The sequence below is a fragment of the Lactuca serriola genome, chromosome 8 (assembly GCF_051521515.1).
Source record: "Lactuca serriola cultivar US96UC23 chromosome 8, Lser_US96UC23_V15, whole genome shotgun sequence".
In the NCBI taxonomy this organism is placed as follows: Eukaryota; Viridiplantae; Streptophyta; class Magnoliopsida; order Asterales; family Asteraceae; genus Lactuca; species Lactuca serriola.
Genome location: NC_136415.1, coordinates 214,493,507 through 214,509,554, shown reverse-complemented (window position 1 = coordinate 214,509,554; position 16,048 = coordinate 214,493,507). Strand labels below are relative to the sequence as shown.

The 16,048-nt window shown below is 35.0% G+C and overlaps 2 protein-coding genes across 2 annotated transcripts; one reads left to right on the top strand and one right to left on the bottom strand.

The window, feature by feature from the left end:
* The first annotated feature begins 1,749 nt into the window (after window positions 1-1,749).
* LOC145069813 (3-hydroxy-3-methylglutaryl-coenzyme A reductase-like) lies at window positions 1,750-3,607 on the top strand. The gene has a single exon (XM_079016760.1). It carries the CDS (start codon window positions 1,818-1,820, stop codon window positions 3,510-3,512), a length of 1,695 nt encoding a protein of 564 aa, XP_078872886.1. The 5' UTR covers window positions 1,750-1,817; the 3' UTR covers window positions 3,513-3,607.
* Window positions 3,608-11,576: 7,969 nt separating this feature from the next.
* Window positions 11,577-13,556, bottom strand: LOC145069814 (3-hydroxy-3-methylglutaryl-coenzyme A reductase-like). The gene is made up of 2 exons (XM_079016761.1): window positions 12,581-13,556; window positions 11,577-12,497 (listed from the first exon to the last, which is right to left on the bottom strand). Exons 1-2 carry the CDS (start codon window positions 13,369-13,371, stop codon window positions 11,729-11,731), a joined length of 1,560 nt encoding a protein of 519 aa, XP_078872887.1. The 5' UTR covers window positions 13,372-13,556; the 3' UTR covers window positions 11,577-11,728.
* Between the last annotated feature and the right edge of the window lie 2,492 nt (window positions 13,557-16,048).

Here is a 16,048-nt window from a genome sequence, read left to right as displayed (position 1 = left end):
CTGAAAAGTAATTGATACCTGAAACGAGCATTATGTATACTAAAACTATCCAAAAAGAAAAAAAAAAACTGATTAGTATGAAAATCCGCCATGTGATTCAATCGTTGTAGATATGTCTACATAGATATATAAGATATAAAATTTTGAATGATTTCAATTGATCGATCGATCATATTATATATACGTAATAATAGAAGAAAACAAAACATCAAATCAATTTCTTTATTATTAAAGATAAATGATTGAATAGCATGCAAAGAAAATGAATATATTATAAAAGTTGAATGGTTGGAAATGTAAATTTTATTAGCCAAAAGATAATAAAGTAAGTTTGTGATGATTGAAAAAAAATGAATTTTTTTTATTGTTACAAATAGAGGCAAAATGACAAAATAGAAATAAATTATATATGGTATGAAGATGTTTTGACAGTTAAAAGGAAGGTTTTTTTTTTTTTTTTTTTTTTTTTTTTTTTTTTTTTTTGTTATTATATAAAAAATGTATTATTAAAAGTCAAGAGAAAACCATCCATGAAAAGATGAAGATGCTTTGACTATTAAAATGAGGGTTTTTTTATATTTTTTTTAAGTTGTGCTTGATTAATTTTTTATTATTAAATAATAATTAAAAAACAACAAAATGAAAAAAATAAATAACAACAAAATGACAAAATACCAATAGATGTTGAAATTTTATAAATTATGGGGTACATATAATAAGACAGACTTAAACGATAGCTTATTCATTATTTTTGTCTCAATACAAATTATCAACAAACTAAAAAATTAGAACAATTTATTATTAAAATACTAAATTATTCTACTTAAACTAATTAACTAATGTCTTTTGAATCGATATTTTAATCAAAAAAATTCCATTTAATTTTTGTTAGGTTTCCGGTGAATCTAGGTGAGTTTGAAACATTTCCACCGATAAATACAATATTATAAATGGTTTATAATTCGTTACCTGTTTTTCTTTTTTAGCATGGTGAAAAACCAAAAGGAATCAATGTTCTCCTGATTCTTGTCCACCATTGTTTGTGTCAAGTCTATCTTTCTTCCCTGCACGATTCAGAAAAAAGAGCCTACTGTCTATCTTCTATGCAATTCAAACTGATTTCACATGCTACGTTTTCAAGAACACCAAAAAAAGACTTTAAGTAGATTCTTCATTTCTATAAACCTGCTAAATCCAATTCTTCTAAGTCAACCTCTATTTTAGTCTAACCAGAAAAATCTTTTGTCTCTTTCATTCACGTTAATGTTGTTTATAGCAATACATACGCTGGTATTGGATTTTGGGCAACAAAGATCATATAAATCTGTTTCTTGGCAGTGTTTAGGTTGATTGGTGTTGAAAATCAGAGTTAGTTTGAGAATGCACCAAAGGTGTTCGATGAAATGCCTACTACAAATACAATTTTGCACAAAACGATCACGGATGCTATGTTATGGTGGGCTACACCAAGTCTATTTTACACGTTTAAAACAAAGCCTACATCAATTATCAACACTCATCAGTCAGATACAAGGAATCAATAATTTGTACACACTTTTGTTTATATACACATTTATTTATTTCACCAAATTGTCCCCATCATGTCCAATTATTTTAATGGAAGTTTCAAGTTTGCTACCTTTCTTTGACTCTATGCGTATATGGTCTTCATAATTCAATGTAGGTGTCCTCAAGATAAGACTTATGTTTTGTCTCATAAGCTGCCATCTTTCTATATATATTCACCCCAAATCTGATCTTATTTCTCATCCTTGATCAACAACATTCAACCTTATACCTTCAACACTCAAAAAGACATGGGAAAAGCTCAATTTGATCAACATTCAGGAGATCAGATGTTGAAAACAGAAAACAAAAAAATGGTGGATTCTCCAAAGGCTTTCGATGCAATCTCTATTCCGATGGGAATCTTCTTTACTGTTTTCTTCTCGGTTGTTTATTACCTTCTTATCAGATGGCGTGAGAAGATCAGAAACTCCACTCCTCTCCATGTCGTCAACATGTCTGAAATGGCTGCCATTATCACATTCTTCGCCTCCTGTATCTACCTTCTTGGATTCTTTGGTATGAACTTCGTCCAGGCTACACCATTTACAGAAACAGAGGAAGAAGACGAAGTAGAAGAAGAAACAACTCCCTGTGGTGCTTCCGTTATTCGCGAATCTGATATCGTATCTGTAAAAGAAGTCATGAAGAAGGAAGTGGAAACAGTAATCGTAGCAACAGATACAGTTGTTACTGAAGAAGATGAAGAGGTGATACAAGCGGTGGTTTCCGGCAGAACACCGTCTTACTCACTGGAATCGAAACTCGGGGACTGCAAGCGTGCAGCCTTCATCAGAAGAGTGGCGTTAGAGAGAATCACCGGAAAATCTCTGGAAGGTTTGCCGCTTGAGGGGCTTGATTATGAATCGATATTAGGTCAATGTTGCGAGATGCCGGTAGGTTATGTCCAAATTCCGGTGGGTATCGCCGGCCCCTTGTTGTTGGACGGAATGGAGTTCTCCGTCCCCATGGCCACCACCGAAGGGTGTCTTGTCGCTAGTACGAATCGCGGTTGTAAAGCTATTTATGTTTCCGGTGGAGCCACCAGTGTGTTACTTAAAGACGGGATGACTCGGGCTCCGGTGGTTCGTTTCGCCACCGCGAAACGGGCGGCGGATTTGAAATTCTTCTTGGAGGAGCCGCTCAATTTCGGAACCTTAGCTTCTGTTTTCAACAAATCGAGCCGATTTGGGAGGCTTCAGACAATCCGATGTGCGATTGCAGGGAAGAATCTATACATTAGGTTTACTTGTAGCACGGGAGATGCGATGGGGATGAACATGGTCTCGAAAGGTGTTCAAAACGTTTTGGAGTATCTCCAAGCGGACTTCCCTGACATGGATGTGATTGGCATCTCCGGGAACTATTGTTCCGATAAGAAACCGGCGGCGGTGAATTGGATTGAAGGGAGAGGGAAATCGGTGGTGTGTGAGGCGGTGATACCCGAAGAAGTGGTGAAGAAGGTGTTGAAGACGGATGTAGCTTCGTTGGTGGAGTTGAACATGCTCAAGAACCTCACGGGATCCGCCATGGCCGGAGCTTTGGGCGGTTTTAATGCTCATGCGAGTAACATCGTGTCCGCTGTGTATCTTGCTACAGGACAAGATCCGGCCCAGAATGTTGAGAGCTCTCATTGTATCACGATGATGGAGGCTGTTAATGGCGGGAAAGACCTTCATGTGTCTGTGACTATGCCGTCGATTGAGGTGGGGACGGTTGGTGGTGGGACCCAGTTGGCATCACAGTCTGCGTGTTTGAATTTGTTGGGAGTGAAGGGTGCAAATAGAGAGTGCGCCGGAGGAAATGCAAGGCAGTTGGCGAAGGTGGTGGCGGGGTCTGTTTTGGCCGGAGAGTTGTCGCTGATGTCTGCAATTGCGGCTGGGCAACTTGTCAAGAGTCACATGAAGTACAACCGTTCCAGTAAAGATGTTTCTGCCAAACCTTAATTTTTGTCAAATTGTTGGCCTTTGTAATCTTGGATTCTGTTGTAGGGGAAGTTATTCATTGTATATTCGAGCCAATACACCTACAAATTCTATTATTTTATTTTATCTAACTATACATATTTGGGTTTCACAATCCATCCAACTTTATACAACATTTATACATCATCTCTAAAATTCAATGAATTATCAAATCATTCACTAAACATCTATACAATATCACCCACAACTCATTACATACATATTAAATTATAATCACCGTTTTATTTCTTCTATTGAATCATTCAATTCCTCTTCATCTATACAATATCACCCATAACCCATTAAAGACATTCAATTCTAATCATCATTTTATTCTTTCTATTGAATCATTCAATTCCTTCATTCAACTTTATTTCATGTTATCATCCACCCACACTCCATTCAACTCTTAGTCAATCTTAGTCTCATCATATTCAACTCTTATACTACTTGCATTGTGGATGCTCTTAAAACTCATGGACTTGAGGAAGAGTAAACTTTATTTACTTTAAGTTTTGGCCACAATAATTTAGGAGTTTGACAGTTTGGTCCTTCAACTATTGATTTTTGTCAGTTCATCTGATACACTGACTCCGTTTTCACAAATTCTCCACCGGCTCATATGCATATTACACATTTATTTTTGAAGAATAGTCTTTCATTACAGAGCACCAAATCTTTAAACGTTTAAATTTATATTTTTTTGAACGACAAATAATTATTTTTTTTCTTTGTTAGGGATTGAATCCATGACATCCTAGTTAGTTGTTTAAAGAGAATTTTGTATATACCTTACTAAACAACTAAATATCATATTTGTTTGACCTAAACTTTAAATATCATATTTACCTTTGTTAATGTTTTAAAATATCAAATTTACCCGAATCTACTTTTTTTAATAATTTTTATTATTTAGTAATCTTTTTTACCATTTTAAAATCATTAAAACTAAAAACAATAACCAAATTGACAAAAATACCATTCCTTTACATTTACAGATGTTTAATACATAGGTGGTTTTAATATTGTGGTCGTCTTCCTTAAGGTGTCTTCCTCACAATCGCATGTACAATCATCTCTTACCATCTACTTTTTCGCATCTGGCCACTTTTTTCCTACAATCTTTTGTAAGCACCAGAGTGAGGAGAATCTAGCTTGCCACCAGTTCTTAAAACAATATCACTCGAGGAAAAGTCCAGCTAACGCATTAGCAAACCTGCAAAATATATCAATGATAAACTGACACCCTTAATTAATATTGTATAAAGATTGGTTTTGGATTGAGTAAGGTTAAAAGAGGAGATTACCCTGTAGCCATTTATGCAGCCTTGCTCACACTCAAACCCTGAAAACTCCTGATCTCATCATAACGTCCATCGGATAAATTCGCAACATTCTTTCCCTTTTCAACTTTTTCACCCTTTCCATCACTTCCAGTTTCTAAACTTAGCAGCTGCTGAACCTCTTTAAGCTATAGATTGTATGTAGATTATTCATCAATTAACAACTTTGCTTTTCTTCAATTAAATAAAAAGGCATAATGGTTTGACAATGCCTCAAGTTCCTGAAACTCAACATTATAAGAAACTTTGATATGCTAAAATTAATTTGATGATAAAAAAGATGAAAAAAATGTGCCTCCATGTGCTCTGAACCTATATAGATGTAAAAGTATCTGTTACATATTACCTCCTCTAATAACTGTTCCTCTTCATTTTCACGCCCATCTTTACCACCATTTTTGTCAACTTCCATTCTTGATTCTACAATCAAAAGATTAATAGTTTCTTTTCCAACAACTCAGGAACTTGAAACCCCTTTAGTAGTAAAAGTTCTTCCAATCTGTTCAATTACAACCAATCAATAAAAAAATCAATAAAAAACGAATATTTTGAATGGTACCTAAATGAAGGGAGGTGGTGAGGAAGACAACTTGGGGAAGACAACCATAGTATTAAAACCTCGTGTGAATTAAACCTGTGATTTGTAAAAGAAGGGTATTATTTTCCATTTGGCTGTTGTTTTTAGTTTTAATGATTTTAAGATGGTAAATGTCACACCCCCAAACCAGAATGGCGAAAACATTCGGGGGCGGAGGACGTCATCTACAATATCATAACAAATCAGTATAGGAAGGACTTTCTCTGCTGAGCCTCCCTCGCTCATATTGTAAAAGCTTCGGTCTCCATTGTACGGAGGGAGTTGACCTTGTTCGTTGCTCCACTTTTTCAGGTTCACTGCCCACAGAGGTGTTGGGCCCTGAAATCCTAATCGAGGATTAGGATTTTGGATCGGAGTTACTAAGGGTAAGTTATTGGCTTCGGGGTCGGTGTCGGAGTCTTCTTGTATTTCTCCTTCGAATCCTTCCATAATTTCCTCGGGATCCTCCTCCAGATCATCTACTACCCATCCTCCATTGCCTTGGTTCGGGTAGTAGGGGTCCCCTGGTAGATGGTATCCGGCCATTGCGTCTGTGCGAGAATAGGGATATAAGAATTGTCTAGAACTAAGGCACATAAGGTTGAACCTCAAAGTTAAACTATTGTATGCATAAAATACTCCTATAATATTCTAAATGTTATGTTTGATTCTAAGGTTTATAAGTTTGGTAAGTTTTAGACTTGTTGTCCATTGTAGCTATCCCCTGGCATATGTTGGTCGGCTCTCGGACAAATATAGTTGATCATGCTATATTCATCCCAGTCCCTATTACATATTCCAAGGCATACCTGTATTGCACAACTCATCTATAATACTTCTATATTGTTTTCATTGTGATATTGACCCTGTTATATAATGCATGCACGTATACTTTTGTAAAAGATTTATTTTAAAAAGTATAACTCTTAGTCAGAGTGTTTTTGCCCAGTTGTGTTTATATTTGTATATCAAGAATGGTTTTGATATACTTAGTTCATTATAAACAATGCTCTGATACCAATCTGTCACACCCCCAAACCAGAACGGCGGAAACATTCGGGGGAGGAGGACGTCATGTACAGTATCATAACAAATGAATAGTAAAGAAAGTACACACGACCATCATATACATAATTGAAAAGTTTACATGATTGTAGTATTACATTCTTGCAAAAGTAAAATACAATATGATGTCCAAAATATTAAACTAACGCCTGAGCGTAAGTCTTCAAAAGCAGTTGCTAACCTGGTTTAGCGATTTCCTGAGAATACAAGTTATTTCAAAGAAAAAGTGTCAACATTTAAGTTGGCGAGTTCATAAGCTGTTATTTGTGTAGATGAATGTCATTTTAAAAGTCCGCGTTTGTTTCCAGAAAATCCGATATTTTCTTAAGAATGATGATATAAATCGTTATTGTACAAAATGAATGTATTTGAACAAGGAAAATCCTATATTTTCCTAAAAGTGAGGTGTAGTCTCATATGAACCAAGACCATGAATGTAAGTAAATATGCCATACTTAAACTAGGAATGTATAGTTTTATTATTAAAATAATAAAATCTCTAATGATGTGTTTAAATCCGATCCTGAACATGACAATAATATCCTACTATGATTACTTAATACAAACTAGTTATATAAAAGTAATCATAAAGATACTATTCCATGGCAGTGTTCGAGAAGTGTATTACTACGTGCATGAGTCATTGTTTTCCGCGTGCGAGTCTCTCATAACCATATTAGACGGTAGTAACAATGTTGACATTTGTCACCCCTTGGACTGTAGCTAACAATCAGGGTGCTGAGTTATCAGCCCCGTATAGATCTATACACAAATTCATGCTCTCCCTCCAGGAGACTCTGATTATAGATGAGGGATTTCTTTGATACTAAGCAAAGCCATATGCCTCACATGATTGCTAACAATGAGTTCACGAGTAATATGTTGACAAATCTTTTGTATGAAATGATTTCCTTTTCTACCGTGTTAACAAAGGCGTACTAATGAGTTGAATTTTCTTGTAAAAGCATAATGTTATAGTTGAAATGGTTACCAGTGTTTATGATATGTTATATGAACATATAAATGAAACATAGTTTGTTATATATATATATATATATATATATATATATATATATATATATATATAAGCATGTTTTATTCCACAAGGGCAAAATGGTATCGTTAGATGTTTTGCATGCTAATGTTTTCGCATGATAGTTATAAATCACATATAATTGATTATATAATGAAAAATATAACAAAAGATTGATGTTTTTCACAGGATTTTTATCGTGTGTTTACTTGTATTCCCCCTAAAAGTATTTAAAAGTAGTTAAAAATGTATTTAAAGTGTGTTTGTAGGGTTATGAACTCACTTGGTGGAAGTGGTAGCTTGAAGAAGGTGAGACTAAACTCGAACAGTACTTCGACTGGAGAAAGTCAATTTCTCCGGAATCTTGGGGGCGTCGGGACTTGCATCATGAGCTAGCGGTAATACCGGGGCTTTAAGGTAGCTTAGAGGGGCTAGAGAGGCGTTTAAGGGTGAAGGAGTTGAGAGAGAAGCAACAAAACTCGGAGCCTTAGCCTCCTTTTTATAGTGCTGGGGGCACTCACGAACACAGGGCGTTCCTTTAGGGAATGCAACACATTCCCCCTGTGAGGTCAGTGCTTACGTGTTTTCCTCTAATGGACGATGGGATGGTTCTGGTCGAAGAACGCAGGGCGTTCCTTCTTGGACCAGCCTCAGATTTTGTGCCCCAAACTTGTAAAATCCATAACTTTCGCATACGAACTTTGATTTCGACGTTCTTTATATCCACGCGTAGGTGAAAATTGTTCTACAACTCTCGTTTAGACTCTGTCGACTAATTCTGATTTTATTTTTAACAATATGTTTTTTAACAGTCCGGGACTGGAAAAGTCCGTTAAAAATCCATAACTTCTTCATCTGATGCCCGTTTTCGTCATTCTTTTTACCGTTGTATTAACATTGACGATATCTTTGATTCTCGTTTAGGTCGTGTTGGCTAAAAGTCGCTCGATCTCTATTTCGAGTTTTTAGTTGTCTACCGCTATGTCCGAAACTTCGAAAAATCATAACTTCCTCATAGGAAGTCAGATTTGAGCGTTCTTTTTATGTATGTTTACGGTTTTGGGATATCTACGACTTTCATTTAGATACCTAAGGTTAAAAATCATTTTATTGGAATTTCTCGTTTTCTACTTAACAGTGTTTTACCGGTATTGTCGCGGATCTTCGATTGCTCATAACTTCTTCGTTATAACTCGGATTTTAGTGTTCTTTATATATTTGAAAACCTACGATATCTACCACTTAGTACATCCCAATTATGGTTACTGAACAAATTTATTTTTGTCCTAATTTTTCCTGGTGTTACAATAAAAATTTTATTAAATAATAAAACTATCAAAAAAATAGATTTTGGTAAATTTGATATTTTAAAACATTAACAAGGGTAAATATGATATTTAAATTTTAGGTTGGAAAATATGATATTTAGATATTTAGTCGTTTAGTAAATGTATATACTAAATTCTCCGTTGTATATTAATCCTTCTTATTTTTTTTGTTGGGAAAATGACTTATTAAGGTAATTAACTTTTCGGTACGTTCACATCCGGGTAACTATCTTTTTTTTTTTGTACGCATCTAGGTAACAAACTTGTTGAAAGTGTTCACATATAACCATTATGACCTGCTATAGCAGGTTAAATCCTAGATGTGAACGCTTTCTACAAGTTCGTTACCTAGATGTGTACAAAAAAATAGTTACCCAAATATGAACAAATTGAAAAGTAAAAATAAATTACACAAATGATCCCTACGGTTTGCGAGAATTTGTGTTTTTGGTCCCTAACTTATTTTTTAACTTGGATGGTCCCTACTGTTTATTTTTGTTATGCGTTTGGTCCTTGTCTTAGCTAAAAAGACTATTGTGCTCTTATTAATTTATTTTTTAATTAATTTTCCTATTTATGTATATCCTCACCATAAACCTCAAACTATATTTGAGAAATTTAATTTGGATGGTCCTACTGTTTATTTTTTTTGTGCATTTGGTCTCTATCTTACATAAAAAGACTATTGTTCCCTTATTAATTTATTTTTTTAATTAATTTTCTTATTTATGTATTTATTTTTTATATATTAAAAAAATTAATAGACCCCACTTATATGTATCTCCTCACCGTAAACCTGAAACCACATTTGAGAAATTTAATTTGGGTCTTACAAGTCACCATCTCATCTCTCATCCTCCCCGACTTCTATATTTCTTTTCCATCTTTAGTAACATCGACGTCTTCATCATCCTTCTCTTTTTGGTACTTCAACTCTGGTGAACCAACACCATAACCTACTGTCTTTTCATCTTTAGTGGGTTGTGATGTTGATTCGACGGAGTTGAAGGACCAGAAAAAAAAGGGATGATGAAGACGTCGATATCACTAAAGATTAAAAATAAATAGAAGTTGAGGAGGATGAGAGATGAGATGGTGATGAGATACAAATATGTAGGGTCTACTAATGAAAAAAATTAAATAGTAGGGATCATTTGAGTTAAAAAAATAAATTAATTAAAAAATAAACAGTAGGATCATCCGATGAGATACAAATATGTGGGGTGTATTAATTTTTTTAAATATGTAAAAAAATAAATACATAAATAAGAAAATTAATTAAAAAAATAAATTAATAAGGGCACAATAGTCTTTTTAGGTAAAAATGGACCAAACGCACAATAAAAATAAACAGTAGGGACCATCCAAGTTAAAAAAATAAGTTAGGGACCAAAAACACAAATTCCCCCAAACCACAGGGAGCATTCGTGTAATTTACTTTTACTTTTCGTTTTGTTCATATTTGGGTAACTATTTTTTATTGTACACATTTAGGTAACGAACTTGTTGAAAGCGTTCACATCTAGGATTTAACCTGCTATAGCAGGTCATAATGGTCATATGTGAACACTTCCAACAAGTTTGTTACCTAGATGTGTACAAAAAAAAATAGTTACCCAAATGTGAATGTACCGAAAAGTTAATTACCTTAATAAGTCATTTTCCCTTTTTTGTTTACCCCACTGTGAAATAGTGTTTTTGTGAGATTTATTTAAACGAGGGGTAACGTACATATAGGGTCGGCAAAATTGCACCATAGAAAACCAACCAACATGTAACCAACTGAACCAAGAAACTTGGTATCCAATATATTTGGTAGCCAACATGTTTGGTTGGTAGTACCGTACCAATTGATCAATGTTGGTACGGTAATGATACAAAAATTGGAATACCATGGTAATACGGTACCAACCAATTCATTTGATATATATATATATATATATATATATATATATATATATATATATATATATATATATATATATATTCAACTGTTAGTTGTATTTAGTGTTTACAGTTTTAGTAACATTATATTAGTCATTTGGTCGTATTAGTCAATTGTTATTACCACATTAAAGCATAATATTAAAACGTTACTTTAGCGTTACTTCAATAGAATTCTTTTGTAAACTAAAAGAACTACGTAACTAATTTCTATACTACACATCAAAATCCCGATGTCTTTGCTTATTTTTAAATCTTATAATAGAAAATTAAAAGAAGTTGGTATATATCATTACCAATTTGTACCAACCAAACTTGTTGGTAGCCAAATAAATTGGTACCAAGTATACTTGGTACGGTACCGATAACAATTTTTTTATACCAATTATAGTTGGTACGGTATACGGTTTAGAGAAAAATGAATTGGTACCGTACTAATTCCACCTTACACCAATTCCACCCTACGTACATATACCAATTACAATTGTCAAAATAATTAGTTTTTTTTTCTCAAATTTTGACCATAAACACTTTTCTATATTGATAGGTCAGGTCCCTAGACTTTTTAGATTTTAGACTTTTGCCACTAGACTCTAGTATATCGCTAGGTTTGATATCTAGACTTTGCTAGGTTTGATGACTGAACTTTTTTGGTTCCAAATTTTGGCCAAATGAGTTTCGTATATTGACAGATTTTATCAATAGACTTTCATATTTAGACATGTTTGGTCCCCACAAAATGGGGTAAGATCACTCTGGTTACAAATCTAATATACATTATAAAAAAGCAAGCATATTTGCCAAATAAATATTTGCTATCCAATGCCAAAGAAAACTTTAGACGAGTTAATTAATCTTAATCTATCATCAAAGAGAAAACCCCAAGGGAGACCAGCCCCGAGCACTCATTAAAATTTAGCAGAAATATCTTTATTCGAGCGATTATACTTCATGTGGCTCTTCACAAGCTGCCCCGCCGCGATTGCAGACATTAGAGACAACTCTCCGGCGAGAACGGCGGCAGCAACCACCTTAGCCAACTGACGTGCATTTGATCCAGCCCATTCTTTGTTTGCACCTTTTACTCCCAACAAGTTTAAACAAGCTGATTGTGAAGCTAATTGTGTTCCACCACCGACAGTCCCAACTTCGATCGACGGCATGGTCACCGACACATGAAGATCTCGGCCACCATTCACAGCTTCCATCATGGTGATACAGTGCGAGCTCTCAATATTCTGAGCTGGATCTTGTCCGGTTGCAAGAAACACCGCTGACACAATGTTACTAGCATGGGCATTGAACCCACCAAGAGCTCCGGCCATGGCGGATCCGGTGAGGTTCTTGAGCATGTTCAGTTCTACCAACGAAGCTACAGTCGTCTTCAATACCTTCTTCACCACATCTTCTGTTATAATCGCCTCACACACCACAGATTTGCCTCTTCCTTCTATCCAGTTCACCGCTGCCGGTTTCTTATCGGAACAATAGTTCCCGGAGATGCCAATCACGTCCATATCCGGAAAGTTAGCCTGGAGATACTCTAAAACGTTTTGAACACCTTTAGAAACCATGTTCATCCCCATTGCATCACCGGTGCTGCAAGTAAACCTTATGTATAGATTTCTCCCGGCAATCGCACATTGGATTTTCCGAAGCTTCGCAAATCGACTTGATCTGCCATGAAAGTTTACCATGTTAATAAGCCATGTTCATGTTATGATGACTTAAATTAAACTATCTTATAAAGTTATAATTACCTGTCGAAGACCGAAGCTAGATTCTGGAAGTTGAGTGGTTCTTCTAAGAAGAACTTCAAATCAGCAGCTCGCTTCGCAGTGGCAAACCTTACGATTGGAGCGCGAGTCATGCCATCTTTAAGTAACACGCTAGTGGCTCCACCGGAGACATAAATAGCCTTGCAACCGCGATTCGTGCTAGCCACAAGACACCCTTCGGTGGTGGCCATGGGGACGGAGAACTCCATTCCGTCCAACAACAAAGGGCCGGCGATACCCACCGGAATTTGGACATAACCTACCGGCATCTCACAACATTGTCCTAATATCGATTCATAATCAAACCCATCTACCGGCAAACCTTCCAGAGACTTTCCGGTGATTCTCTCTAACGCCACTCTTCTGATGAAAACAGCACGCTTGCAGTCTCCAAGCTTTGATTCAAGTAAATACGATGGTGTTTTACCTGAAACCACCGCTTGAATCACCTCCTCATCCTCTCCGGTGGTTGTTTCTTTCTTTTCAGCATGTGTTAACAACACATCAAATTTGCAACCGATGGCTGAATGGTTTTTTGTTTCTTCTGCTTCCTCGTCGTCTGAAAAGTGTGTGTGGTGAACGAGGGTAGTGCCGAAGTAAAGAAGAAGATAGATACAAGATCCGACAAATGTGATAATGGCTGCCATCTCGGACACAGTGACAACATGAATAGGTGTAGAATTACGAATCTTCTCACGCCACCTGATAAGAAGGTAATGTACAACAAAGAAGAAGACAGTAAAGAAGACAACATTTCGAGTATCCACCACCATATTGGCAGTAGCAAGTTTTAGTCACGAATGTGATATAGGAGTATTAATTAACAATGGAATCAAGTATGAGAAATGGCACCACATCTATGGCGTTCATATATATGCATCACAGCTACAAGTATTTGACCGTTTAGTTATTCATGTAAAGCAGTATAGTTGATGGCCAAATTATAAGTCAAGTAACTTGTGACCATGTAAAGTTGCACACAGCAGCAATCTTGCATAAATAATTGGTAAAGTATATAGGGAACTATATATATATATATATATATATATATATATATATATATATATATATATATATATATATATATATATATATATATATATATATTTTTTTTTTTTTTTAATAAAACCATCTATACGCGGATTAATGACAAACTAGACTAGACTATAGAGGTATTCTGGTTGTCACCATTTAGTTGTGGAATTTTTAGATGTGCCAGATCCTAAACTTTTGTAATTGTATTGATTTGGTAATTGTAGCTGTTATATTATGTGATATTGGACAAATCGATATAATTACAAAAATTGAGGGTCTAACTTAGCATGATTATAATTTCAAGAATAAAAGGAGAAAGTCATAGCATCCGAAACCCATTGAACTCATTGAGTTCAATGGATTATCCCATCATTGACACATACTTTCACACAATGTTTTAAAACCCGGTTTGAATCGGTTAGTCTAACATGTAATTGGGAACCAGAGACAAGAGTGGTTCAATAAGAACCAGTTTTATGCTATTTTCTAGACCGGATCAACTGAATGGTTGCTTCAAAAACCGGGTTAAACTGGTGTAATAGAACCGATAAAAAATCATTTCAACTGGTTTATTGATTTAGATAGTTGAATTTCATTTAGTCCGTTACATACGTTAATATTATTGAATTATTACTACGTGTATAAAAATTACATTCACATTGTTGTGATAAAGTAAAGTATAAAACAAATCACATTATAGATGAAAAGAATAATTTTTATTGTGTAGAGTAATAATAAAATATATATGTACTTAGTTTTTGAACTTATCCTAAAATAATACACATGTTGCGGCACGCCAAATAGCGATTAAAATAAAGTCCACTGATTTGAGTAATTGCGAGTCAAATTAAGTAAAGTATAAAACAGAACACTTAATTTCAAAACCCTTTATGTGCCTTTTGATCAATTGGAGCAATAGCGAAGTCCGTTTGCAAATACCTCGAACTCTAGAAAGTTAGACATTAAGAGTTCCATCCTAAAATATTAGCAATAGGAAATAAATCAATGGGTAAAACTAAAGGCTATGTAGCTCACAATTGTTTGGTATACTCAATCTTTAAGTGAGCGGATGCATGTTTGACTTTTTATGTGAATGAGTGAGGTATATACAGTTACACGATGATTCAAAATTCTTTTACTGTGGGAGATTAAATCGTTTGGTTCCGAAGTAATTAGTTTTTAATAATTGTTTCTTTTTAACTAGAAGTTTAATTGGCGTTTGGATTGTAATATTGTATTTTGTGAGATTTTGAATATTTTGAAGTAGTTAAATTTTGAAGGATTTGGAACTTAAAGAATTTAAAGTCTCTTTTATGTTTGCTTGGTTGATTTGGATTAGATTTAAAATCTTTTTTTGGCAAATTTTATTTGGTTTTTTAAAAAACTAAAATGTATACATGTCAAATGACATAATTGACTCTCTTTCTATTTACTTTATAAATAAGTGATAAAAATTATACAAATAATTAAGAGTTGTTCACTAAAATGATCATTAAAATAGATATACTCTGGTAACCTTATCTTTTCTTTTACCAACAAATGGCCATCATCCTCGCCAATGCAGAGCCACAAATACTTTTTGTTGTTGTTTTTAGTGTCATCGGGGTTCATTTTAGTATATTAGAATTTATAGATTACCAATGGAGGTAAAACCTTGATTTTAGACATGTTATGTAGCGTGGAATGCATGTTTGAATAAAATGAGTTTGATCTTGGTTCGATTAAATGACAGGGTCGAGGGGGTCGCCCTCGTGGGGTTTGGGTGTAACGTCCATTTTCACAATTTTTTTTTTCATTTTATTTAAATAAATCTTCCCAATTATAAATCCATTATGGAGAAAACCGTTTATTCCAAATACTTTTATAAAAATCAGAGTAATATTAAAGCGCGAAATCTTCATGGTTGTTGATAAATTTCTACAATCATGCCTTCGACTTCCCATGATGACCGATGATACCTGAAACAATAAATAACTCGGTAACCACAAAACTTAGTGATTTCCTCCCCAAAATAACACATACGATAAACATACAAGCATGCATAACGACCGCTCTTTGGGCCTACGACCTGACTGGACCGTCTCGTAGGCCTTCAGTCTATCCAGGCTGGAATACCAGGGTTTGTTGGCCTACCACCTCAATCCAACCACTCCTCCCGAGCCTTTTTGCCTTCATCTTACATCCGGCCCGCACTGATATCTTGGCCTACAACGCAAAGCAGGACCGCCTCAACCCACTACTACCATATGTCTACATATAAACAATCAGGATGAAGTAGGCACATAATACAGGCAAACAACAATCATACATCTCGCTACCGCCTACTAGTCCTCTCACAACATATAGTCCCGCTACCAGCTAACCTCCATGGAATGCGTAACCATAAGTACCTAAAGGTGAGATAGCCACCCGAAC

What these genes read in the sequence shown, in the direction of transcription:
- LOC145069813 (XM_079016760.1), top strand. Translation starts at nt 1,818, where the DNA reads ATGGGAAAAGCTCAATTTGATCAACATTCAGGAGATCAGATGTTGAAA.
- LOC145069814 (XM_079016761.1), bottom strand. Translation starts at nt 13,371, where the DNA reads ATGGTGGTGGATACTCGAAATGTTGTCTTCTTTACTGTCTTCTTCTTT. An exon ending in CTAGCTTCGGTCTTCGACAG is followed by an intron (nt 12,498 to 12,580) that starts GTAATTATAACT and finishes CTTTCATGGCAG; the next exon opens with ATCAAGTCGATTTGCGAAGC.